The sequence below is a fragment of the Tripterygium wilfordii genome, chromosome 10 (genome assembly GCF_013401445.1).
Source record: "Tripterygium wilfordii isolate XIE 37 chromosome 10, ASM1340144v1, whole genome shotgun sequence".
Lineage (NCBI taxonomy): Eukaryota > Viridiplantae > Streptophyta > Magnoliopsida > Celastrales > Celastraceae > Tripterygium > Tripterygium wilfordii.
In genome coordinates this window covers 1,804,739-1,829,698 of record NC_052241.1, presented here as the reverse complement: position 1 = coordinate 1,829,698, position 24,960 = coordinate 1,804,739, and the positions used below count along the sequence as shown (strand labels likewise).

Genomic DNA, 24,960 nt, shown 5'->3' with positions numbered 1-24,960 from the left:
CAGAGAAATGACCGGTTTTTTTATAAACCGGATAAATGACCTAATTTTTTGTTGCAAAGACCAAATTATCCTTCGAAGACATAACCCACCATTTGGCTTTTCCCTTTCCCACGAAAACCCATTTCTTTCAAACCCATTTTGCTCGACGGATTGCTCGACATTACCAGACAACCGCCGATCATCAATTTTCGACAACAAATAAGGGATTTTCCCCCTCTGAAGTCAGTATCTTACTGGCTTAGTTTTTTGCAGATTATATGCTCGATTTTAACTTAGTATTACACGGAAAAAGTTTGCATTCCGTTACATACCTGTGGTCGGCTTGGGTTTTTGGTGAAACTCTGTTTAATTGGGTGACATTGTAGGTGAAGTATCGGGTTTTTGGTGTTGCTTGCATGCAGGTGGTCTGGCATTATATAGTCTAGTATTCTGTGTAGGTCGAGCATTAGTCGAGTAGTTTTATTTAGGGGTCGGGCATTATGTGTGTTCCAGTATTCTTAACTTTGTAGTCGAGCATAGCATAATTGTTGTAGTCGAGCGTTATATTTAGTCGGTAATTACATGGAGGTGGAGGATGAGGTTCTAAGTGATGAGATTGAACCTCAAAACAAGGAGTTGGAGATTTCGGAGTTGCCAGAGAAGGAGGAGGAGGTGGAGAATGTAGTCGAGCTTATGTTTTCTATAGTCGAGCATATGTTTTTTGTAGTCGAGCATTTGTTTCCTTAGTCGAGCATGTGTTTTCTGTAGTCGAAAGCATTTTTTTTTTTGTAGTCGAGCATATGTTTCCTTAGTCGAGCATGTGTTTTCTGTAGTCAAGAGCATTTATTTCCTTAGTCGAGCATTTGTTTTCTATAGTTGAGCATTTGTTTTCTTTAGTTGAGCATCAATTTTTTGATATACAACTTTGCAGGTCGAGCATTCGTTTCCTCGTCGAGCATGTATTTTCTTCTATTTTTGTAGTCGAGCAATATGTTTTTAAGGAATTGATTATATGTAAATTTTATGTCTTCTTTTTTTCCACTGTATATGTAAATATGTTTTCACACCTGCCCAGTTAACATGCACGAACTTCCTCACTAAAAAGCCTGCACAAACCTGCACAATTCAATACTTATACTTGTTGAGAAGTGAATAAAATGAAGTCATAGATTTAGTTTAGTTTGACAGACAATATAGAGTTATTATTATCAAAGCAAGAAATATAAGATACATTATGTTACATAGAAATTATTAAGTTGTTGATGTTGGATGCAACGCTATTGGCTCCTTGCAAGTTTGACGATTATGTCCATGTTGCTTACGTCGTTCACAAAGTCTAACTACCATTGTTTCACTAGCTGATGGTATTCTTCGCTCTCTTGGTCTCCCTCTCGATCGTCTTATATCTGGCGGCAATAAAACTCTATCTTAGCTTTGCAATGTGTTGATTTTCAAGAGTTACTATGTATATCGGTTCTGCATAAGCCACCATAATAGCTTCATTGGTGTAATACCGTGAACACAAAGAATGTACAACGACATTTCTAAATCGGCAAGTAGCCAATGCATGAACGCATGACAATTGTTGCCATCTCTGAAGCCATCCCGTACATAGAACTCGATATGACTTATTAGTTCAACCAACATACGCAAAGCCCTTTCATTCTGCTTTGTCATTTTTTTCTCAACATTCTTGCACAATTGGGATGTTATGGATGCCGCTTTTGTACAATGCTCATAAAACCACCTTTGAATTAATGATCTCAATTGCTCAACCAACAATGTTATTGGAAGACCCCGCACATTGCATAGTACATCATTCATACTTTCTGCGATGTTGGTAGTGAGTATATTGTACCTATATCCGAGAAAATATACATGAGACCACTTATCTAATCCGGCATCCTCTAGATATTTATGTGCCTTGCCACCTTCAAACCACGGATCTGTGTCATTAGATGTTCAAAATCTGAAATACGGTAAGCCTTTGCTGCCTTGAGAAACACGACATCATTAATTTTTTTGGCCTTCATGTTCTGTTTGATATGGTGCATGCAGTGTCCATGATAAGATTCCAAAAAGACAGGTGAAACTGCTCTCTCAATACTTGTATGTCTATTCGATATCAATAATAGTTCTGAGAAATCTTCAAGTGCAAGTGCAACTCGTAGTTTCTAGAAAAACCATTCCCAAGATGCATTATTCTCCGAATTTCCAACCCCAAAAGCCACCAGATAAATTTTCTTGTTGCCATCTTGAGTAGCGGCAACAAAGAGTGTGCCCATGTACTTGCCCTTTAGGTGAGTACCATCAACGGCGATGACAGGTCACATTGCACTCCGAAATCCTCATAACGAAGCATTGAGAGTAATGAAGAAATATTTAAACTTATTCTCGTGATCGAACTCTATATAAGTTATTGTACCAAGATTATTCTTCTCTAACTCGGCACAATAGTATGGCAGGTAAGAAAAGGAATCTTCAAGCATCCCTCACACTGATTTCAAGGCAGCTTCCCTAGCCCTTCAAGCTTTATCATAGCTAATATTAACACCAAATTCCTGCCGCACATCCTGTATTATGTCTTTTGCCCGATAAATACGACTAACACCATTATATTTTGACTTAATGCATTCTCCAATAACCTTTCCTAATGCTTGCCTATGACTTCGATTAATAAAGTCCAAAGAGTATTTGTGATTGTCATTAAGCCTCGTCACCTTAAACAACTCGGAATCCTTAACTCTTATCGATCTCATACGCCACTCGCATCTGTTAGCAGCACATTAAATCATAAAAAGATTTTGGTCTACTTAATAATGTGAAATTGGAAGTGCTTGCTCATAGCATACATAGCAATATATTTTTGTAACTCTTTTTTGTCTAAATAAATCTGTCCAATCACAACTTTACCACCCCAACAACTATTGCTACTATTACTCCCAACAAAGTTTGATGTGCCAAGCAAATTTGAGCCAATGTTATTGTTGCTAAGAGGCTCATCCGCTAAGTTACCGCCCGCACATGGAGGTGGGTGTCGATGAAGTACCGAACTTTCAATCCCATTATTATCCATTCGAAAGTCATCAACCCAATATTTTCTTGATAGTCATCAGCCCCATCATCAATACCTACATTATCTTTATTGTATTGGCTGAAACCACATTGATTAAAACCCATGCATCCGACTTGCGGACTAATTGGATTGTCGTCAAAATCAACATGTGAAGGGAATTCACTGCCACAATGTCACGGCTGCTGCGTATTAGGAACAAAGCCCACATCTTGTGAATGAAATTGTTCCCGTTGGGGTGGAACGAAGCTTACATCTTGAGAAACAAACTCTCTCTAATGCATTGTTACACGAAGTGGAGTTCCAGGTTTTCGAGGATCATCATTTTGCCTAAGAAAGAACTGCGAGTCACGATCGTTGCGTAGCACCATCGATTCCATATCAAAATGTGTATTATAAGCAAATTTCATCAACAATTCACCAACACTACAATCCATTTCAATCAACTCATATATCAAATCCATAAATTCTACAAAAGAAATTGCTTCGGACACTATTACACCTTGGCTTTTCCCACCTTTGTATTTGTAAATCCCTCGACAAATTTCCCACTGGCCACCATAAATGATCACAAAATCAACAGATGCCATTCCTAAAAATAACAAAAAACCACAAAAAACGTAAGTAGGTATGAAATGAGAAAAAAAAAATATGCTCGACCAACAAATTAAACAATTGCTCGACCACAATTCAAAAAACTCAACCATCAAAACCTTTGCTCGACCAAAAACAAGTTTGCTCGACCATAGAAACACAAATGCTCGACTACATTTACATTTGCTCGACTACATTTACATTTGCTCGACTACACATATGCTATGAGTAGAAAATGTGTTTGTTCAGAACTTCATATTCAGTTGAGAAATGTATGGAACAAAATTACTCAGAATATAGATGTACTCACCTGCCAAAAGTGGTATGAAATGTTTGCCAACAGAACCTCTCTTTAGACTTGCGATAACGAAGATCACAAATAACTCAGAACCCAATCTTGCTTTTCCAAGCTCTATAGAACAAGTTCTGACAGAAATGTTCAAGTGTAGAGAAGATGATGAGAAATAGGGTGCTTAGGAGGAAAGCCGTTAGGAGGGTTATGTGTATTCTGGTATTGTGAGTGGAAGAAAGAGTATTTTCAACTTTAGGGGTATTTGGGTCCACAAAAAGCTAAAGTAGGTCATTTCTACGATTTTGAAAAAACTAGGTCGTTTCACTTGTTTGACTTTTTAACTAGGTCATTTTTACAAAATTCCCTTTACGGTGGGTTTACTAAAAAGGCCGTATCTTTACTAAATTTGGTCAAGCCCATTAAGTTATCCTTATTGGGCCCAAGGCTCAAATTCGGCCCATCCACATCTTTCGTCGACGAGTTTATTTCCTCGACGCCACTATGCCTCCAGCCTCCTCGGTTTCCTCACATTTCTACCCTGTGCTTCTCTCAGGTCCGAAGATAAATATCTTCTTAACAGGTTCTGACTTCTGCGACTGTATCTCTTGAGCTCTTGAAATGGAATAGATATTTTCTGCTTTTGGGTTCTTTTCACTTGTATTGTTTAGTTTCAAGTCAGGTGCATTTTCAGTAATTATTTGCTGCAACATCTGTTTTTAATCTCTTAATCTCTTTCACTATTTGGGTTAAAGATTGAAGCTTTTTCTGTTTAAATATCAATGTAATTATCATCCACTGGTTCTAAGTTCCATGCTTACATTACCAAATGGCTATGGATTTATTCTTTTGGGTAATTTTTGTTATTTTTTAATTGGGTCAGAGAGGAGACTGGAGAGAGAAAACCTAACCAATTAATGGCCCAGCAATTTTGGTCATTTTGACATCAGTAGACAGAAGGGCTTCTTTTGTGTTGAATTTGAAACTGTCATTTTCCTGATTCAAATTTAGTTTACTTTTTTTTTTTCCTGGGATTTCTTCCAAACTCTATAAATGAAGGCAGTTTATATGTTTTGATGCAAATTGAATCTTGTATTTGCAGCAAAAATTTGATGAAAATAAGACTAGATTGTGTGGCTATATATTAATGATCATATTGGCATGGAAAACATTTAATTGATGTAATTGGAAGGGCTCATTTTTTTTTCCTTATTCATGTTATTTATACTAGATACTGTGTGTGTGTGTGTGTGTGTTAATCTCAGAGTAATCCTAGCAGCAGCATGTCTTATGGTTCAAGGGAAGGGGGTGCCGGAGGGGAAGAAATACACAGACGGCTTTATGCCTTATTACAGTTAATTGTCATGGTGGCATTACTAGGCTATAATCTTGAAGTAGCAATAATTTATTTGTTTCGTTGGTATGTTGTTAATGCTACAACATTTCATGTTCGTTTTGAACATTGAATTTAGAAACGTTTATTCATTCTGTACCTGATTTAATTCCACTCTTATCAATCATTGTTGATTTTCCCTTCTCATTTTGAGTGTTGGAAGACAGAAATTAAGGATAAAGATGAAGTGCATTAACCCAACATTTTTTGCGCTGTTATAGGAGGATCTGTTTTAGCAATGGTGAGTCTTAGAAAGCGCAAGCACAACATTGGTTCTTCAAATGGTACGGTTTGTCAAAATCTACGCATGCAAAATTTAAATTATTCTGTTGACAGCACGAAGGTGTTCTGTACCATAAATTTTAGCAAATTTTTTTTACAGGTTGTTCCTTTTAAAGATGACGCTATTATTGCCTCATCAAGATCTTAACATTACTTGCTATCTTGGGGTATCACCTACTATTCCTTACTCTCATCCTATCTGTTGGCCTTTGCAGGAAGGTGTTCCTCATCATTAGATTCACCTCCTAGTTTTAAAGATCAAATTGATCCAGAAAGTCTTGACAAAAGACGTAAGCTTGTCAGTTCGCAGCCTGTGCCTTCTGTTGCTCTTAACCTGCCGATTGGAGTAAGCCTATATTAGTGTTGCTTGATAGTATGTGATATTCTTACTTTAGTTTTTGAACTTACAATTAGCATCATCTCGGTGGAACATACTAGTCAATGAATATTATTGGAACATGTGTTGTTTGTTAAGGGAATTTTCTGGGATTTTGGGGTAGGTTATGGAGCAAAGGAAAATGATGGCTGATCCAATGACTAAGAAACACAAGATACATTGCCAAATTGATCCATATAGCTCCATACAAGTATATTCATATCTGATGCAGCTGAAGAAGGAAGACAAACTTAAACTACCGCCAGCAAAGAAAAGTGAGGAGATGCCAGTGAAAGAGTGGATGGAGAAGCTTTATCCCGACATTTTTAATGTGTTCCCTCAGGAACCTAACCTCTCACAAGTTTCCGAGAAATGGATTCATGAATTCTTGTTCAGCCAGTATTGGGCATTCGTCTGTGTGTTGTGGCAGCTAGTGTCGCTCGACCATTGTATCTCGCTGGCAAATGTGGAATCGTTAGGAAAGTTGATCAAATCATTGGAGGAGGATGGTTTTGACTGCAGGTTCATCAGGTCAGCACTCCTAGTGGTGGGAAGCCAAGTGAAACAGCAGCTAGCGATGATCTCGACAGAGAGGAATGTCATTGCAACCAAAACTGCAACTTTGGAGAAAGAAATGGAATCTGCAGCAGAGAAAAAGGACATGGAGAAGAGAGTAGAGCTAATTGAAGGGATTGACCAAGACACTCATAAAACTTTGTTACTAATCCATGATCCAAAGTTCATTGAAATATTGGTCCTGATCCACAAGAAGATGCTAGCAGAGAAGGAGGAGGATGAGAAAAGACTTGATCTAGTCCTGAAAAAATTAAATCAACTACATCATGGAAAGTCAATCTCTCTTGGATGTTGATATTTTGTATATATTTCTCATTTCTGTACTGGAAATTAGTATGCCGACTATTTTTAGGTTGCAACATTTTGGTGATTCGAGTGTGGACGGATCGGTAGTGTTTTAACCACTTGGTTAAAGTTTAGTTGGTTGTCTTTCCGCGGTAGGCAGTTCGAAAACCAATCCGTTGGAATATTTCTTCGTGAAATCTTGGTTCTTTGTATTATGTATCGGACAAAATTTTGCCGCCTCTAATTATAGTGGTATTCCCCTGTGATGTATAAGAAGAGGAAATGATAGATTTTTTAATGGTAAAGGAGAGATGTATCGCTTTCAATATCTTCTCCATCTAAATATCTAATTGAAGCCTGCACGTGTACGGTAGAAATACAAAGTAAAACACAAAACACAGCACTCACTCTATTTTAATTTTTATTTTAAAAACATTTGTACTTAATACTATTTAACTTAAATACTTTTAATTGAAGTCCACTATTGGTAAATAAATATTTAGTAATAAAAAGAGCAGAGATCACTAGATAAGCTTCCAAACTGGCATCTGTGTTTGGTGAAGGGTATTATTTGAGACTCCAAAAAAAAATCTCATTTAATATGGAGTGTTGGATGTCAAGTGAGTCATACATATAAATTTTTAATCCATATTCTATTGTAATGTAACATAGATTTGAAACACTTTTGAGGGTCACATTTTAGGGGTCTCTAGCATTGTTTGGTGAAAGCGGGTAGGTATATGGTTTCTTTATGACAATAGGATTCCTTTACGGTTCTCCCAAACAAAAATGGATTCCTTTACAGGAGTAGGAATCCTTAATCTACTAGGTTTAGTACTCCATGTTATTACGCTATTTAAAGGGAGTCTTTTATATCAGTTCAAACCACAAATACTGAATTTCAGTTTTGCTTTCGAGGAATTGAAACGCAGCGCCATAGTATTCCTTTGAGAAGAAACTGCTTAAGCCAGCAGCTCTTGCAAACTCTCCCAACAAGAAGGTAATTCAGCAAATTCTCCAGAGTCCAGTCTCTCTCCCTCTTTACAAGATTTGAGTCTTCAATTTTTGTTATTGTTAATTAGGTATGAAAATTACTGGTAAACGTATCGGCAGGACACTTACATAAACTAGGTAAAGTAGTGAGAGGCAACTACTCCTCTGGTTCGAGTGGAGAAGCGCATGATTAATTTTAAGTTTTTAAGCCTATAAGAATCCATCACGGTCCGACAACTCAATTGTTCATAACCTATATAAATTACATCGATCGATGACTTACACTTAACCGATATGAATATCACCAACACAATGGTCAATCTTTACAATCAAATGTATGTTTTTGTTAACCGATACGGCAAATTTAGCTCCTTTTGGACTTACCACTTGTCCGCTACCAAACAGGGTCAACATCACCCACCTAAACCCAATCAAAATTGTATTTTGTGTCTGACGTGGCAGGTTGTACTGGCAACTAAATTCAGCATAATCCACTGAATCTTTTTCTCTGTATATTTAATTTTTTTTATTCTCTTAAACCCTATCCATTTCACTGTGTGATGTGGTTTTATATATTTAAAAAATAGATAAAAGCAATCATGTTCTCCAACTAATCTCGGTTTTCGATCATTATCTTCTTCTCCAGGAATTCCATACACTGTTGATGGACCACAGTTTCTTGCGCCACCAGTCCCACTCTATCCACTTCTTACCATCCGCGGTGAAAGCTTGCTTTGCCCCCTCAATTTCACTGCCCAATCTCATCAGGCATTTTCGATACGGGAAGAGTTTGGTGGTTCGGGCTGGGCGGAGCCCGTGTGAGCCCAGTCGGAGCACTAACGGTAGCCTGAACTCGCCGCTTGAGTTGAGTTCGGAAGTCGGGAAGTCTCTAGCTGGAGTGTTGCAGAACCAGCGTCAGTTGTTTCGTGCTGCGGTTAAGGAGGAGTTGAAGCTGTTGGCGGATGATCGTTATGAAGCTTCAGCAAGGATGTTTCTTAGTCTTGATTCCGATGAAGAGTCCCTCCACAGGTTTGTGTTTAATAAAAGATTTATTTGGTGTCTCTGTATTGTCTGTGTATGTTCTGTTGTTGTGTTCCCTTCTTTTAGTATATGATATATTAGCCCACAATAGATTACTGATGAGGCCTCTGATCGCAAGCTATCTCTACTGAAAATAGATTCTTACTAGACTTCTGTGATTTGATTCAAATTGTTTCATGACTTGAGTGGGTACTACTTGTTTTATGTACAAGTCTAAAATATGTTTTCAACTTATAGATAACTTAACATTCCTGTCCTTTCAAATGGCCCCATTTTGGAAAGGAAATATTTTGGTAAAAATTTGATGAATCTCCCCTCAATTCTCTTCAAATTCCTTTCCTTCTTTTTTTCCTAAACTATCCAAATAAGGGAATTGGGAGGAAATTCATTTCCATTCTCTTCCCTTCCTCCCAATCCCTCAATCCAAACACACTCTTAGTTTTTATCGTGGAAGTCAATATGGGAGAAGTGCCTTGTATCTATTGCAAGTTAGCACTTGAAGCCTATTTTGATAAACTCCTTGATAGGTCCCACTGATTGTTCATATGTGAGTTTAACAAATTGAGCTTGGTTTAATGGTTAGACTTTTATGTTTTCTTCTAAGATCCCTATGAATGGTTAGATGGGACACATTTTATGTGGATCCCATCTTGTGTTGAAAATGCATTGAATTAAATTTTACCAAACTCGAACTGATATCCTCTGAGTTAGAAGTGCATGTAAAGTAAGTCTATAAATAATCTGTTGCTCTTGTCAAGGGCATCCGAGTCATTGGGAGATTTTATTAGCTTGCTAACAGAGGTCATAAAAACTTACTGCTGCTTTTTATTTGCCGTGTGTGCGATTTTTTTGATAGAGCCTAGAATATGATTGCTCTGAGTATGCTGGTTTACCTGTTTAGCACGATTTGGACGTTTCCAGCAATATTTATTGGATTGACTTTCTGTTTCGTCAACTTTTTGTTTAATCTTGAAGCTCTGAGTTCATAGTTGCTACTATCCCAGGACTTTGTTAATAAAAGTTTAGATTCTGATCAGAGCAACTGCACATTTAAATAATTTCGGTCAATTAGGGAAGTCAGCTAGCAACAAATATATTATATTATTTTAGAATACAATTGTTTATGCCAAAAGTCAATTAAGGTTACTGAATTGTACCAGGCATCCTTAGGTTAAGATGGGCCTTTTTTTTTTATAATTCATTTTTATTATTAGCGTGGGAGGGGATTCAAAAATGAGACTTTTCTCTAGTTCATGTCCTAAGGAGTAGGCTAACACTAGGTCAAGTTGAGTCTTTTGAGCCTTTGGCTGTTCTTGAGTATATGTTTTACTCCCATGTTTGGATAATTTTCTTCCACTTTTGAACACCTGTTGAATGGGACGCTTAAGTGTGAGTTTAATCCAATGTGTATCACGTATGACTGCAATACCTATTTAGAATTATATTCTCTTTGGTAATTGCATTTTTTTGTTTGCAAATGTTGTTCCTTTTTTAATTTCCCTTCCACTATTTTCCCATATCAATGTGGTAACTTCAATATTCGATAAGATTATAAGTTGATGTTTATAAGGTACATTTTTATATGTGAATTTGATGAAATTATGAAATTCTTCGTTGTTGGACTAGGACCAGTTGTTTGTTCTAGCTGTGCCTATTTGTTTATTATGCTTTATTCCATGCGTTACCATAGCACTTCCCATCCATCAGTGTTGTGGTTTACTCTTACATTTTACTCTAATTCATACATAATCATAGTTAAATCTTCTCATATCTGTATTGTGGAATATTCTTTGGTTTGTGGCCTGATTGAAAAATCTTTGATGCCGGAGTTCCAGAAGAATTGCAGAAATGAAAGAGAACGAGTGCCAAATTGCGGTTGAAGATGTTATGTATCTTTTGATTTTTCACAAGTTCTCTGAGATCAAGGTTCCATTGGTTCCAAAGCTATCCAGGTGCATCTATAATGGCAGATTAGAGATATTGCCTTCCAAGGATTGGGAGCTGGAGTCAATTCATAGCGTTGAAGTTTTGGATATGGTAAGGGAACATGTAAGCATTCTCATTGGCTTGAAAGAAAATTCCAGTGTCTCAGACAATTGGGCAATTACTCGGATTCGACAGAGCTATCTTGGCCATTTGTATACAGCATCTATCCTATATGGTTACTTCCTGAAGTCTGCCTCCATGAAGTATCACCTGGAAAGGTGTCTAGCCATGGGCCACCAAGATCATCTTGTTTCCCATAGGGGGTCCTCCAATTTCTCAAAGACGTGGCTTTATGGATGGAAGAATTCTCTCTTTGATTGTAGTAGCAGCAACAAACAATTTATCCCGGTGGGTCAGGAGTCCCGTAGGCAGGAATTTGAACAGGATGATTTGAGGTGCTACTTAACGGGGTTTGATGCAGAGACATTGGAAAGATGTTCAAATCCGAAATCCAAGGAGGCTGTACATTTGATTCAAAAGCATACCCGGGCACTTTTTGGGGATGAGGAGACTGGTTTTTTGGAGAGCGATGAGGTGATCTTGACCTCGTTTTCTAGCCTCAAAAGACTTGTTTTGGAGGCTATAGCGTTTGGGTTTTTTATTTGGGATGCAGAAGAATACGTCGAAGCTGTTTATGTGCTTGGAGAAAACTAATTTGCTAGTCCAGTAATGCTAAAAATGGAGAAGTGCCACAGTAGCCGCGTAAAACTCTCTCTCTATATATATATATCTCTATGCTTCTTGACTCGAGGCGAAAGTATTCAGTGATTTTTCTATGTATAGACTATAGTGATCAATGATACAAATAATGTACAGATAAAATTATCCTGCTGTTATTATGTGGAATTATAGATTTTCTTTCGTGAGACTTCAGCTTGCAGATTTGTCTAATTTGTTCCATTTTCTTCTCTAAATTGTTGTCTTGAATCTTGATATGCCTGGCCTTTTCAAATCATGCAAGCAAGTAATTAGGTTTGAGAAATAAATCTTGTTGCTGGTAATGATGTTTCTGTTTATGGATATGTTGACTGTTGATGGAAATAAATCTTGCGTCACAAACCACAAACAAGCAGGGATCATCTAACCACTTGACGATAGTTTAACTGGTTATCTCTCCGGACTTAGGGCATAAAGAATCTCGTCCTAGGTTGGGAGTTCAAATCTAAGTTGTTGCTTGTCGGACGAATCTTCATAATGTTTTGCATTTTCGGATTTGTTGAAAACCCAGATAAATATTCTATTCAAGGTATTCCAGAGCTTGTTATGTAAAGAAAGATATAAATCCACCAGCCACAACAACTTGCAGTGAAAACAATTGGTTTCCCTTTAATTAAACTCCCCTTTAACCTTAAAAACTCAGATGTTCCCTCTGACTAGTAATTTCATTATCGCATCCCAGTAAGCATACAGAGGACATCAGATAGTTGAGCTGTATAACAGTAACCGTTGACTTGAAAAATACTTAAAAATGACCAAGTCGGCATATGATTAATCTCCACGTCCTCTTAGTCCTAATCAATCAGTTGAAATAAACCGCATGATTTATTTTTTCCATAACCACTTGACGATAGTCTAACTGGTTATCTCTCCAGACTTAGGGAGTAAAAAATCTTACCGAGGTCAGAGTTCGATTCTAAGCTGGTGCCACTATTTCCAAGTAGTTTTTGTCCTGAGTGATTATCTCTCTCGGAAATCTAGACGAGGTCAGGAGTTCGACTATTTTCAAGCTCTCCGGAAAATGTCGATGAGGTCGGGAGTTTGGTTCTAAGCTGACGCCACTATTTTCAAGCAGTTTGCGTCATGAGTCGTTCTCTCTCCGGACTTGGGTAGTAAAAAATCTCGTTGAGGTCGGGAGTTCGATTCTAAGTTGATGCCACTATCTTCAAATGGTTTGCGTTCTGAGTTTGGGCTTAGTAAGCTGTCTAAAAAGGACAGGCTTAAAAAGATTCTTCAGATTTTGACCTAGTTCGTGTTTTTTCCAGGTAATGAGTAAGGACAACAACTACCACTTCATATAAAAAATATGCATACACAGACAATCTCTAAGAAGTTCAACATTTTTTTAAGTATTTTTGTGTCAGCATGACAGCTTTTGCTTGCAGAGGTTGAAGCTAACACAACAAATATACCTCTCTATTGCATTGCCTTCCTAAGTCAAGTCTTTCTTCTATTCATAGAAAAATGGTTTTTGTCCTGAGTGATTATCTCTCCGGGAAATCTAGACGAGGTCAGTAGTTCGACTATTTTCAAGCTCTTCGGGAAATGTAGATGAGATCGGGAGTTTGATTCTAAACTGACGCCACTATTTTCAAGTGGTTTGCGTCATGAGTGGTTATCTCTCCGGACTTGGGTCGTAAAAAATCTCGTTAAGGTCGGGAGTTCGATTCTAAGCTAACGCCACTATTTCCAAATGGTTTGCGTTCTGAGTTTGGGCTTAGTAAGCCGTCTAAAAAGGACACGCTTAAAAAGTTTCTGATTTTGACCTAGTTCGTGTTTTTTCTAGGTAATGAGTAAGGACAACAACTACCACTTCATACAAAAAATATGCATACACAGACAATCTCTAAGAAGTTCGACATTTTTTTAAGTATTTTTGTGTCAGCATGACAGCTTTTGCTTGCAGAGGTTGAAGCTAACACAACAAATATACCTCTCTATTGCATTGCCTTCCTAAGTCAAGTCTTTCTTCTATTCATAGAAAAATGGTTTTTGTCCTGAGTGATTATCTCTCCGGGAAATCTAGACGAGGTCAGTAGTTCGACTATTTTCAAGCTCTTCGGGAAATGTAGATGAGATCGGGAGTTTGATTCTAAACTGACGCCACTATTTTCAAGTGGTTTGCGTCATGAGTGGTTATCTCTCCGGACTTGGGTCGTAAAAAATCTCGTTAAGGTCGGGAGTTCGATTCTAAACTAACGCCACTATTTCCAAATGGTTTGCGTTCTGAGTTTGGGCTTAGTAAGCCGTCTAAAAAGGACACGCTTAAAAAGTTTCTGATTTTGACCTAGTTCGTGTTTTTTCCAGGTAATGAGTAAGGACAACAACTACCACTTCATACAAAAAATATGCATACACAGACAATCTCTAAGAAGTTCGACATTTTTTTAAGTATTTTTGTGTCAGCATGACAGCTTTTGCTTGCAGAGGTTGAAGCTAACACAACAAATAGACTTCTCTATTGCATTGCCTTCCTAAGTCAAGTCTTTCTTCTATTCATAGAAAAATGGTACTTGTTCTTCTCAAGTTAATTTTCTGGGTCGTCAATACAATCTTGAATCTCATTTCTTACATAATCTTCAGCACCACTGCTCACCTCCTTGTGTTAATCATCCATGGACTGAAAGTACAAGGGGAAGCAATCCAAAACGGATTCGATCAAATCGCGGAGATTGTCAAGTCATGTTTCGAGTATTTCTTGGAGATAATGGTGGATTTAGTGAGCTCTGTAGTCTCTGCTGCTTTTGATGTTGTCGGAGGATCCATCACAGGGGGTGCTGCTATCACCGGCGCTGCGATCGTAGGCCTGGTGGAGAAGACGAGGACTTCATTTGAAGGATTGCTGGAGTACGTTCCGGAGATCATTGATGGCGTATCGGAGATGATATCAACTTTTGTGGAAGATTTGTGGAACAATTACAGAGATGCTGTAGCATATTTCACAGAAAACGCTTGAACATATATATATGTGTGTGTGTGTATATATATACATGTGTGTATATATATATATGTATATATATTCAGTGAGCTTATGTAATTCCATGGTTGTATCATATCTTTGAGTCATAAAATTTGAACTGTTAGTCTGTCCAGATAGTCTGTCAAAGCTACGATGGAGAAAGGAGATCAAGAAAAGCACTAGATGGAATTAGCAAATTCAAAAGATGTACTTTCTTTAGTATTTGCATAAATGTATTGAAAATTTGTTTCTTCCTTCAATGGTTTAATTGGTAGGGAAAATGTGTTGGCAACGGCAAGAGTTGCTTCTACTCCATAATTGCTCTTTTTACTCTCATTATATATATATGACCCGATTGGCTCACAATTTTTACCTACGATTTATTGTTCGAAGACAATATATACAATATATGGTAACCAACTACCAAACGACAGTTTGTGGTTCAAAAACCGAAGCAATTTTCGGACATTTTATTGCCCATTTCCAAATTGTTAAGAATTGAACAATTTGAAAACCATTTTGCTTTCCATTTACTTAAATACCCTCCACTATTCAATCTCGAAACGAAAATGCCCTCGCACCAAGTTAAATGCATGATTTTTGCATCTTAACGTAATAGAAACCTCTAGAGCTGCACGATCCATCTCCTTTGAAGGCTCTGGAGCTGCGTGACCCACGGGCTTCTTCGTAGACTGCAGTTGGCTATTTCGACAAAGCTTCACACATAGGTAAACTTATACACCTTAATTTACTTATTCAATCTTAGGTTTTTATGAAAACCAAACATGACAATATGAAACAACATTGACAGGTGTTCAATGGATTTATAACTGTTGAGACAGGTTTAGGGTGGGAATCAAATGTCGTTTCACATGCAAATCGAAAAAAATCAAATTTCAAATCACAATTAAATTGAGAAAATCTAATATTAGCATAATTGAACAATCATTGGGGTTTATCCATGGCGTAAAACAATTCTGGTTCTTTATTTTTGTCATTTAGTGCTCCCTCGAAGAGCGACAATAGGCCACGTGGAGATTATTCATAGAACCGAATTGCTTAGTTCCAGTTTTACCCACCTGTACCATCTCTTCTGCAACTTTTTATTAAGGCTAATTATGTGAATTCCTTAGTGCCGCATTCTTCCACACCAGCAGGCAACTTCGACAGAGTCTCTCACCTCTTCTCTCTATATCTCTGCACTTGTTTTTCTGTGGTTTCTGTGTCTCTGTTATTGTGTGGAACGGCGTCACTTTCTCTAGCTATGGCGACGAAGCTTATGCATGCAGTTCAGTACGATAAATACCGTGGCGGCGCCGACGGATTGAAGGTTCGTCTTTCATTTACTTCTTTTCATTCTTGGTAATGAACAATATATGTCTATCAAGTGTACTGTCCTATTCTTGTTAAATGAGGAAGTTGATGCTGCTTCTTTGATTAGACATGATGGGATGCTTTGCATCTCACTATATCTCTGTATGTAGATTTGTTTATAGTATTAGTAAAAAAAGGTAAGCAATTCACCTTACCCCACATCCACATAGTTTGTGAAGATTCTGTTTTCAAGAATTGAATCTATAATCTTTAGGTTGTATCTCTTCAACTCTACCATTGAACAACATATATGTTCATTCATAATGTATGCGAAATGTTTAGGAATGGAATTTTCAGCTCTGTTTTTGTTCTTTTCTTTTTCCATATTGGAATTGGACCGTTGAATCTTTTGAAATGATTGCAAATTCCCTGCCTGCATTCTATACTATGAGAGTCGTGGTAAATTTATGTGGACTAGGGCTTGCTGGCATTTATTTGGTTATGTAAAAAATTTTCTGACTCTACTGGTTTTGGTAGACCGGTGTCAAATGGAGAAGGAGGCAAGTGCACGACCAGTGGGTCTTGACATCCAATCAACTGCATCGAAGTTCGACTTATTGGCTAAGGTGGCAAGTGTACGAAGTCAAGCAAATAGTAGAACATATAAATGTGTTTGAGCCACTTTATAGACAAATTATGTGCCTACAAACTGAATTATAACAACTGCGAACCTCCGGTTTGTTTCTAGAGGCAAATTAGCATTTTTGAACTATCTGGCCCGTGTATATATTAACCTGGATCAGGGTTAGGTTCTTGCCTTCCGAACAGTCTGACAATATAGGCTAAGCATATATCAGGATCTTGTGAATGTGCAGCCCGGGTGAAATTTTTACTGTTCTGTTGTTCATCCCCTCTTTGCATCCTATCTGACGTTTTGAAGCGCAATTTTTTATGATGACAGGATGGAGGTGGGCTAGCTGAGTATGCTGTGGCCAAGGACAGCCTGATGGTTGCAAGGCCACCAGAAGTTTCAGCAGCTGAGGGTGCTGGCTTACCTACTGCAGGTCTTACTGCTCACCAGGCTCTTACACAATCTGCAGGGATCAAGCTTGATGGAAGTGGGAAGCACGCAAACATTCTTATTACTGCTGCCTCGGGCGGCGTACGTGGGTCATTACGCTGTGCAACTGGTGACGCTTGGGAACACACACGTAACAGCCACATGTGGAGCCCGTAACATTGAACTTGTGAAGAGCTTGGGGGCTGATGAGGTTCTCGATTACAAAACCCATGATGGGGATGCTCTGAAGAGCCCATCTGGTAAGAAATATGATGCAGTTATTCACTGTGCAACAGGCATTCCTTGGTCCACTTTGGAGCCTAATTTAAGTGCAAATGGAAAAGTAATGGATTTAACTCCCGGCTCTAGAGCCATGTTGACTTATGCCATAAAGAAACTCACACTCTCTAAGAGGCAGCTGGTGCCGCTGCTGATGAGTCCCAAGGCTGAGAACCTGAGTTATCTTGTTAATTTGGTGAAGGAAGGAAAGCTGAAGACCGTGATTGACTCAATACATCCTCTGAGTCAGGCTAGAGATGCTTGGGCAAAGAGCATGGATGGCCCTGCCACAAGAAAGATTATTGTGGAGCCCTAGCTTTCCGCAATGTGCTTTGAAAAAACTGTTTATCTTTCTGTGTGAGAGTGCTGGAAATTTACTGTGTTTAAACTTGTGGTTAATTTGGTATATATCCATGGTGTGTATTACATTTTCTGTTGCTAAATAAATCTGTAAATTATAATGTTTTAAATTTGATATTAAGCTTATGAGTATTAGGAAACTTTATGAATGAGGGAATGCTGGATGTGAGCGACACGTTATATTGAGAGCCATGCTACATGCTACTAGGAGAACAGTGCTTGAGAGTTGAGACCTTCAAAATATGACTCTCATTTTACTCTCAATTAATATGGAGTGTTAGATGTTAAGTGATCTTACATGTGTGTTTATTTTCCATGGCTATTTGCGTGTCATATAGATTTGGGAGTAAAATGGGATGGCATTTTGAATGTATGTAGCATTACTCGAGAAGATAGTAGTTGTCTGGTTGAGCTGTAAACAACATAACTTGAACGTGTTTGAAAAGGCTAAAACAATAAATACGTAGTTTTGTGAGGGTGCTACAAATGGGTCATATTGTCATAATGGGAACAAGAGATTGTGAATTGTTTCAAAAATGATAAAAAATCCTAATAATAATTACCCTAGAAGTATCCCAAGACTGTGTGACATGTATTGATTGGATATGGTTTTCAATGGATCCCTTGTTATGATGTCATCATACCCAATGAGTGCATGCCACACACTATTGGGATGTCTCTGGGATGATGATTATTGGGATCCCTAACAATCTCAGAAATGTTTAGGGAGTTTTGTGCAATTTTAGGTTGTTTCATAAAAATATCCATTGGAATTGAAAAGTAGTCTTCTGTAGATGGGCTTTGAGAAGGTCCAACTAAATGAACTAATGAGTCATGCTATCCTATCCGATCATATCTGAAAGTTCTGTCTGCATCCTTCTCTGACCCGTTTCTCTTGCGACTCCCCCCACTTCTCTTCGATTATATAAATACCCTTTCCAAATCCGCATAAAAACGTCTCTCTTCCCTTCCTCTGGGGGAAATTGTTGAGAGCACTCGGAACAATTTTCAGAGAGCGAGAGAGAGACAGCCATTTCTCTGCTGCCAAAAAACCCATACCTATCTGTGGCTTTCTTGCATTAACAGTTGTGGTTTGAAGGTATGAAAGCACGAACTGATGCATTCATATCATAAATATACCTAAATATTTGTGAGAGGTATACTTACAGAGAGAGGAGGGGGGGGGGGGGGGGGAGACAATCACTTGACTAAACTTTCTGGTTCAATTTTTTTCATTCCTCGGATTTTTTCCGATATCTCCTATACCTATAGCTTTCGAAACGAATAAATTTTGTTTGATGATTCTGAGATTTTCTTTTCTTGGCAAAATTTGGGGGCAAATTTGACCTTTCAACCCTACCTGTTTCGTTTTTTCCGTTTGATTCTTGAAAAGGTTTTTGAATTTGCTTTATGGGGACGTTTGATAATTGAAATTAGGGATTTTCGAGAGTGGGAACTCTACTTGATACGTATTTGTTGGCTGGAACTTTTTAGGGTTTGATCAGGTCGTCACCGTAGCGAACCATATTTAATTTCTAAACTTTTGGACTGTTAGGTTACAATCATTGTATATAGAAACAAGGATGGGATTGATGGATTGTTTTTTAGTAAGTTGATATGGTGGAGATCGTTATATGCATTTTGGAGTCTGCGCATAAAATCTGAGGAAGTGTGTTTTTAAACAGTGAGTTGCACATTGAATTTACTGGACGACTATTTGTTCTGAGAAATATAGTTTTGAGTCTGCAGACTGTATATTAAGAACTGTGTTTGCACCTGCCAAGACTTGGAAATAGATTCCGGATTTTCACAAGGAACTGAGGGTTTCTTTGCTACAAGGTTACTTCTAAGTTGCGTTTCGGGTATTATTTTTGTTCTTTGCAGTCACTGAATACTCCTGACATTTGTTTTTACTTATGAGCAGGCCTTTACTAAGAACTTCAGCCTTTGTTGAGAAACCTTGTAAACAGAATCGGGGCTATTTGATTGTTCATTGAAATAAACTTCAGCATTTGAGCCTTGGCAATATTATCGTCCTGCATTGACCTATTGATACATATCTTTCTATTTCTGGAGACCATTTGGGTTTAAGAGGGTACTGTATGATGATTTTCTGTTGAAGGAATAGGGTTTGATTTTCAAGCTGGAAATGAGTGTAGGGACATGGTGAATGGGCAGGGGCATAGCTTCAGGTCGGTTCCTGTGTTGGAACATCGGTGCATTGAACTAGGAGAAGTTTTTTTGTCAGTGGAAGGTTCCCAACTTGCCCTCTGCAGGATCGAGTGCGATGTCTCGCTGCTTTCCATTTCCTCCACCGGGATATGAAAAGAAGATTACAATTGATGCTACTGGCCTTCTGAAAGAGGTGTACACATCTCTTTTGAATTAGTTTCCTTGGATAGCTGGAGTTAACTTTTATTTTTTTTGGATGTGGCTCATTTGGCATGCTTCAAATTTACATTTATGTTTTGACTGTCTATAGGGCTTATCAATTTTCAATACTTCTGCTAAGGTGTAAAGTACGGTATTACTTCCTTTGTGCTAAGAAAAATGTAACACCTATCCAAGCATTGCTGAAAAAGATTTGGGGTTTCTATGGGGAAAATGAAAACTTGGGTGCGTGTCTGCATGGTAGGCGAACACGTAGGTGAAAATCTGAAATTACTCTGTAAGATGAATAGAGAACTGTTGAAAACTATGAATAGACAAGAATTGAGTAAATTGACTCAAGGTGTGAGAAACCAAAAACATAAGGTGTGAAACCAAATGTCTTGAAGAGTTTCCTAGGGTGATTTCGACTTTTGAGACCCTTAACAATCCTCTGTTTCCTTTCCAGTCAGAATTTCCAGCTGATTGCTAGTTGGATGATGATAATAACTCTTTTCATCTCCTTGATTGGTTGAATACCTAGCCTTCATAAGCTTTTTATCAAGAGATTCTGCACTAACCCATGAAACATTTTCAGATTATAATATCAACAAAATTGTTAGCGTTGATGACGATACGTTTTTGCTTCCAGCCCAAAAAAATCACAGTTTATGCGAGAACAAGATATTAATGTCTCTCCTTTTCTGGTGTCTGGTTATGTTTTGGGGACTGTTGTCATTTCTAATGTATTATAGGTTACATATAATTGTTTTTTAAATGTTTGTAAATGTTCATTAATAATTTTATGCTTTTTTTAACAACAGGAGAAACGCACGGATAAAAGACGTAAGAAGGATAAAGAAAAGAGAAATAGGGACAAAGACAGCAGCAGGGAAAAAAAAGAGGAAAAAAAGGAGCGCAAGGAGAAACACAAGAATAAGGATAGGAATAGAAGAGATAAACAAGAAGACCAGATTTCCAATGAGAAGATAAATGGAGAACAAGGGTGTTCTGGTGCAGAAAATCTTGGTCCAAAGAGTTTACAGAATAATGGGATTAGGGATTTTAAATATGTGCAAGAGTTGGCCAGAAGGACAGGGGATGCGGACCGAGCAGCAGGAAGCCAAATGGTTCCGAAGATTGATGCTGCAAAAAAGAGAAAAGCTGAACAATTGGCAGCACCAGCAGAGAACACCTATGGCAATCATACTGAAGAAAAAGGAAAACCGAAGGATAAGATGGGAGAAGGGGGGAGGGTCAGTGGTGGTAGGTACCATTTTGAGGCAAGGTGTCTGGAAAATGCAAATGGAGAAAACCTTTTGGGAGTGGATCAGAGAAGATTTGAAGGAATCTCGGCATCAAAGGAGAATAATTTGGAGCAGCATGTGGATGGAAAGAACAAGAAGAACAACAAAGAAAGTGGTAAGAGTGATAAACAGAAGGATATACCTCAAGAGAAAACAAGAACACCAATGAATGAAAATTGGGAGAAAGAAAAGAAGAGAGAGGAGAAAGCAAAGGAGGTAAAGGAGCTAAGTAATGGCCATCTTAAATTAAAAGAAAACAGTGTTAGATTAAAAGAAAGTGGTAAGGACTCTGTAGATTCATGCAATTTTAAGCCACCAGGCCTTTTGAAGAGGAGTGGTAATAGTTCTGTTGGCGAGGAAAATGTTGGCAAACGTAAAGATGTTGAGTTGAATGGATTTTTACATGGTGAGTCATTTCCTGTATTGTACCATGATCACACTGCAACATCGTTATTGCTCTTTACTGATTGGAAACATGAATTTAGATGTGTTTTGTCATTGAGGAAGTCAATAAGAGAGATGTTGTATTAGATGGTCCCGTAGCTAACAACATTTTTTTTGGTTGCTATTGTTGGTATGTTTTTTCCTCTCAACCCTCTGAAGAACATGTTCTTTTGTTACTTTCATTGCTCTCTACTGACTGCATTTAGTAATTTATTTTGAACGTTTCTTGTTTGGTCTGCATATTTAGCTTCTTATCAAAATTTCCCTTACTTTTACCTTACTCATTTAACTTGTCTCTCACGGAATGGATTTCAGTCTAATAAGTTTCCGAGACCTATGTCTTTTTACTCAGCTGTAGGAAATGGAAAGAAATTGGAACCATACGAAACTGCTTTCCGGCTGACATCTGAGAAGCAGGGGCCAGTCCATAGCCAAAGAGTGGATGTTAAGGAACATAGAATTAATGGTGTGGTAAAGGATCAAGGACCCGATGCTTGCTCAACAAGGTCTTCATCTGCTGTTGTAGCAGTACATGGCAATGGTGATGCATCTGTAAAGCCACCACATCCTGATTCCAAGTATTTGAGTCGGATATTTGCTGTGCCCAAAATGGAGTGGTCTGATTTTGATGATCAGGAATGGCTGTTTAGCAGTGATTATCTACCGTCAAAGAAGCCCAAAGTGGCTTGTAATTTGGTTGATAGGACACCCCAAGTGTGGGCAGATGCTCTAAAGATAAATTCTGCTGATGTTACCGCGCTGCCATATGTCATTCCATACTAATTCATATTGAATGGCTTTGATTTTCCCATAGTAACATCCTTACAATCTTCCAGGCAGGTACTCCAGAATCTGGGTCTCGACGGCATTGTTTTGTTATCCCACCGTGTTTTTTGTTTGCCACTATTAGTTCTTAGGACACATTGCTGATTAGTTCTGATTTCTGTTGGAGTAAGTTCTACTGGTTTCTGGATTCCTTGTCCTGAAGGTGATTATTTTGAGTTCTGATTATGATGCCATGCATATTTCCAGGAACTTTAAGAGGAGTTTTGACGTTCTCGCTATCTTTTTGAATGGACCAAGTCTGGGTCTCAATGCAGAAGCTATTTTCCAATGAAAGTGGACCTGTTGATTCTCCAAGTGTTGAGATGGTGAAATTTGTGCTTTATTAGCCGTGCTGTAACTTATAGAATTAGGATTATTCTGGCCTTTGTTGCACCAGAAATTTTGTCATATTTCATGGAAGGATGAAATGGAAGAGACCCATGTAAATTAAGGACTGAATGAATGAGATTCTACGTAAATTATAAGGCATTCGAGGGCAGGGCATTTTTGATGATTTATTTAACTGGCATCTTCCCTTGTGTTCATTGCGTTTATTCTTTTGTTAATCCATCCAGAATTCATGATGATCATACAATTTATGCATATATTGTCATGACTTGAATGCCGTAAATGTTAATGTATCACATTTCATTAAAACTCATGAAATGTTTTACAAAACCATATCATTAAGACATCAAGCCATTAGTTGGAATAATAAGGATGGTGTGTATCATAATGTTGACCAGGGTTCGAATCCCCCTCCCCATTTTAAAAAAAAAACAGTACGATTAAGCTAGGGTTTCATTTGACGTTTGGATGAGAGGTTTTGTTAAATTTGAAGAAATTGAGAGGGATGCGAAGAAAGAGGTTAAAAAGTTTTGAGTACACTTGAGGGGTTGTTCACGCTCCGAGTCCAAGGTCGGCATGATTTTGTCATTCAAAAGACGCATCAAGTATTTGAGATCAGACTCGCACTTATAGACCACATCATTAAGGCGCCTCAAGTGTTGAGATCGAACTCACAATATACCACATCATTGGCTCATACTGTGATTATAAAGTACAAACATTTCAAACCTTTTGGAGGATGTTTGTTGATTCAACATAAACTTGGTTTACATTCAATGCCTTGAATGGATTTCTTTTACAGGACAAGTATACTGTAATAGTTACAATTGGTATCAGACAGTCAAAAACTGTATGAAAAAAGGAAAGAAAAGAATGATAGAATGTTCATTAGATGGGAAGAATTTGAATCCTTTTCAGCAGGCAACCTTAATTCACAACACTGCAATGCTTCCTGATTTCACCTTGTTTCCCTGTGAGAACATCAATGGAACCCATATGCACCATTGCCTTAGTGAATTTGTGAGCCCAAGTTGAACCATGCCTTGCATTGTTCATCACCATTCCTCTTGTGGAAGGGCTGCTCATCAGTGTCTGGTCTGAAGTCAATACTCCGCGATGGTGCTCCAACTCCATGTAGTACTTATTGTCAAGAAGAGTAGGTGTAGGATCAAGCGGGACGGTTGAATCTCTGGCAGCTCCTCCATTACTTGATGGTGGACACTTGTTTTTCAACATGGCTGCAAATCTATTATCCAATGAAGGATCTTGTTTATGAGTGGCATTGAAGGAGTAGAGACGTTTAGAAAATGAAGAGCAGTGTGAGACACCAAGAGAATGTGCTCCACACAATGTCACCATCCCTTTTCGCGCAAAATTTCGAATGATTTCCTCTGCATTGCAGAAGGGAGGAGGTAAGTTTTGTTTCAACTTCCTTGAAAATGGAGACACGCCCATCTCGACGTCCCTCTGGAACAGCATAGTTTAGTCCTCCAACTTTGTAAGTACTGTCTCTAGCAGCAAAAGCAAGAATGTCTGCACATGAAACCGTTTGTGGACATATTGCCTCAATTTTGGCTTTGGCCTTGTCAATTACCTCAAAACCTCTCAAGCTGGGATTGTTAGCAGGATGGTCTCTTTCAGCTTGATTTCCTGGTGTGGACTTTAGCAGCACAGAACCATCACAACCCTGCAACGCAAAATAAGCTGACGAAATTTAGCAAAGATTAGGCATAGAATAACCAGTTGAAAATGGAGATATGTACTTACCCTGACAAAGCAGTCATGGAAATGCATCCGTAGGACACGATCTTTGCTAAGGCCAGCAGCAAAGCCTGGGTTGAGGGACACGGCTTTATTGACTGCGTTTCTGTACCTGCTCTGCGGTTTAATGGGTTAAGTTTAGTGCCACAACAAGCCACATAGCAATTGTTTACTTGCTGTCACAAAAATTCAGGCCCTTAACTCTTGGGCCCCCTATTCCAGTGTAATTCGTGGGGCCCAAAATTGAATTTGGCCTAGTATTGAATCTAGGCCATGGATGACTCACATTCTCACACCATCGAACGGACCACGATCACGGCTCGTTGTCAACGTCATTGACTTGCTGCAGTCG

At 38.3% G+C, this 24,960-nt stretch overlaps 4 protein-coding genes and 2 pseudogenes across 8 annotated transcripts; 5 read left to right on the top strand and 1 right to left on the bottom strand.

Annotated features, from left to right (window-relative positions):
• Positions 1 to 4,560: 4,560 nt before the first annotated feature.
• On the top strand, positions 4,561 to 6,987 carry LOC120007038. Of its 2 annotated transcripts, none has more exons than XM_038857198.1 (4): positions 4,561 to 4,617; positions 5,550 to 5,612; positions 5,826 to 5,956; positions 6,111 to 6,987. In XM_038857198.1, exons 2-4 carry the CDS (start codon positions 5,567 to 5,569, stop codon positions 6,855 to 6,857), a joined length of 924 nt encoding a protein of 307 aa, XP_038713126.1. In that variant the 5' UTR covers positions 4,561 to 4,617; positions 5,550 to 5,566; the 3' UTR covers positions 6,858 to 6,987. The 2 variants fall into 2 exon arrangements, with proteins under 2 accessions (XP_038713126.1, XP_038713125.1); XM_038857197.1 differs by lacking the exon at positions 4,561 to 4,617 and adding an exon at positions 5,202 to 5,289.
• Positions 6,988 to 8,429: 1,442 nt separating this feature from the next.
• On the top strand, positions 8,430 to 11,747 carry LOC120007985 (UV-B-induced protein At3g17800, chloroplastic-like). The gene is made up of 2 exons (XM_038858480.1): positions 8,430 to 8,869; positions 10,717 to 11,747. The coding sequence occupies exons 1-2, from the start codon at positions 8,505 to 8,507 to the stop codon at positions 11,519 to 11,521; spliced, it is 1,170 nt and encodes a 389-aa protein (XP_038714408.1). The 5' UTR covers positions 8,430 to 8,504; the 3' UTR covers positions 11,522 to 11,747.
• Positions 11,748 to 13,444: 1,697 nt separating this feature from the next.
• Positions 13,445 to 14,835, top strand: LOC120007843. Its single transcript, XM_038858305.1, has 2 exons — positions 13,445 to 13,572; positions 14,094 to 14,835. Exons 1-2 carry the CDS (start codon positions 13,570 to 13,572, stop codon positions 14,538 to 14,540), a joined length of 450 nt encoding a protein of 149 aa, XP_038714233.1. The 5' UTR covers positions 13,445 to 13,569; the 3' UTR covers positions 14,541 to 14,835.
• A 785-nt stretch (positions 14,836 to 15,620) lies between these two features.
• LOC120007749 lies at positions 15,621 to 17,705 on the top strand (annotated as a pseudogene).
• Positions 17,706 to 18,471: 766 nt separating this feature from the next.
• On the top strand, positions 18,472 to 23,015 carry LOC120007532 (DEAD-box ATP-dependent RNA helicase 42-like). 4 transcript variants are annotated; one of them, XR_005470181.1, is made up of 6 exons: positions 18,473 to 18,655; positions 19,306 to 19,395; positions 19,481 to 19,921; positions 20,748 to 21,636; positions 21,976 to 22,510; positions 22,707 to 23,015. XR_005470181.1 is itself a non-coding variant. In XM_038857814.1 (5 exons), the coding sequence occupies exons 3-5, from the start codon at positions 19,844 to 19,846 to the stop codon at positions 22,455 to 22,457; spliced, it is 1,398 nt and encodes a 465-aa protein (XP_038713742.1). In that variant the 5' UTR covers positions 18,472 to 18,655; positions 19,306 to 19,395; positions 19,481 to 19,843; the 3' UTR covers positions 22,458 to 23,015. The 4 variants fall into 4 exon arrangements, 2 of the variants coding, with proteins under 2 accessions (XP_038713742.1, XP_038713741.1); XR_005470180.1 differs by having other exon boundaries at positions 21,976 to 22,514; XM_038857814.1 differs by having other exon boundaries at positions 18,472 to 18,655; positions 22,027 to 23,015.
• Positions 23,016 to 23,774: 759 nt separating this feature from the next.
• Positions 23,775 to 24,944, bottom strand: LOC120008034 (annotated as a pseudogene).
• Between the last annotated feature and the right edge of the window lie 16 nt (positions 24,945 to 24,960).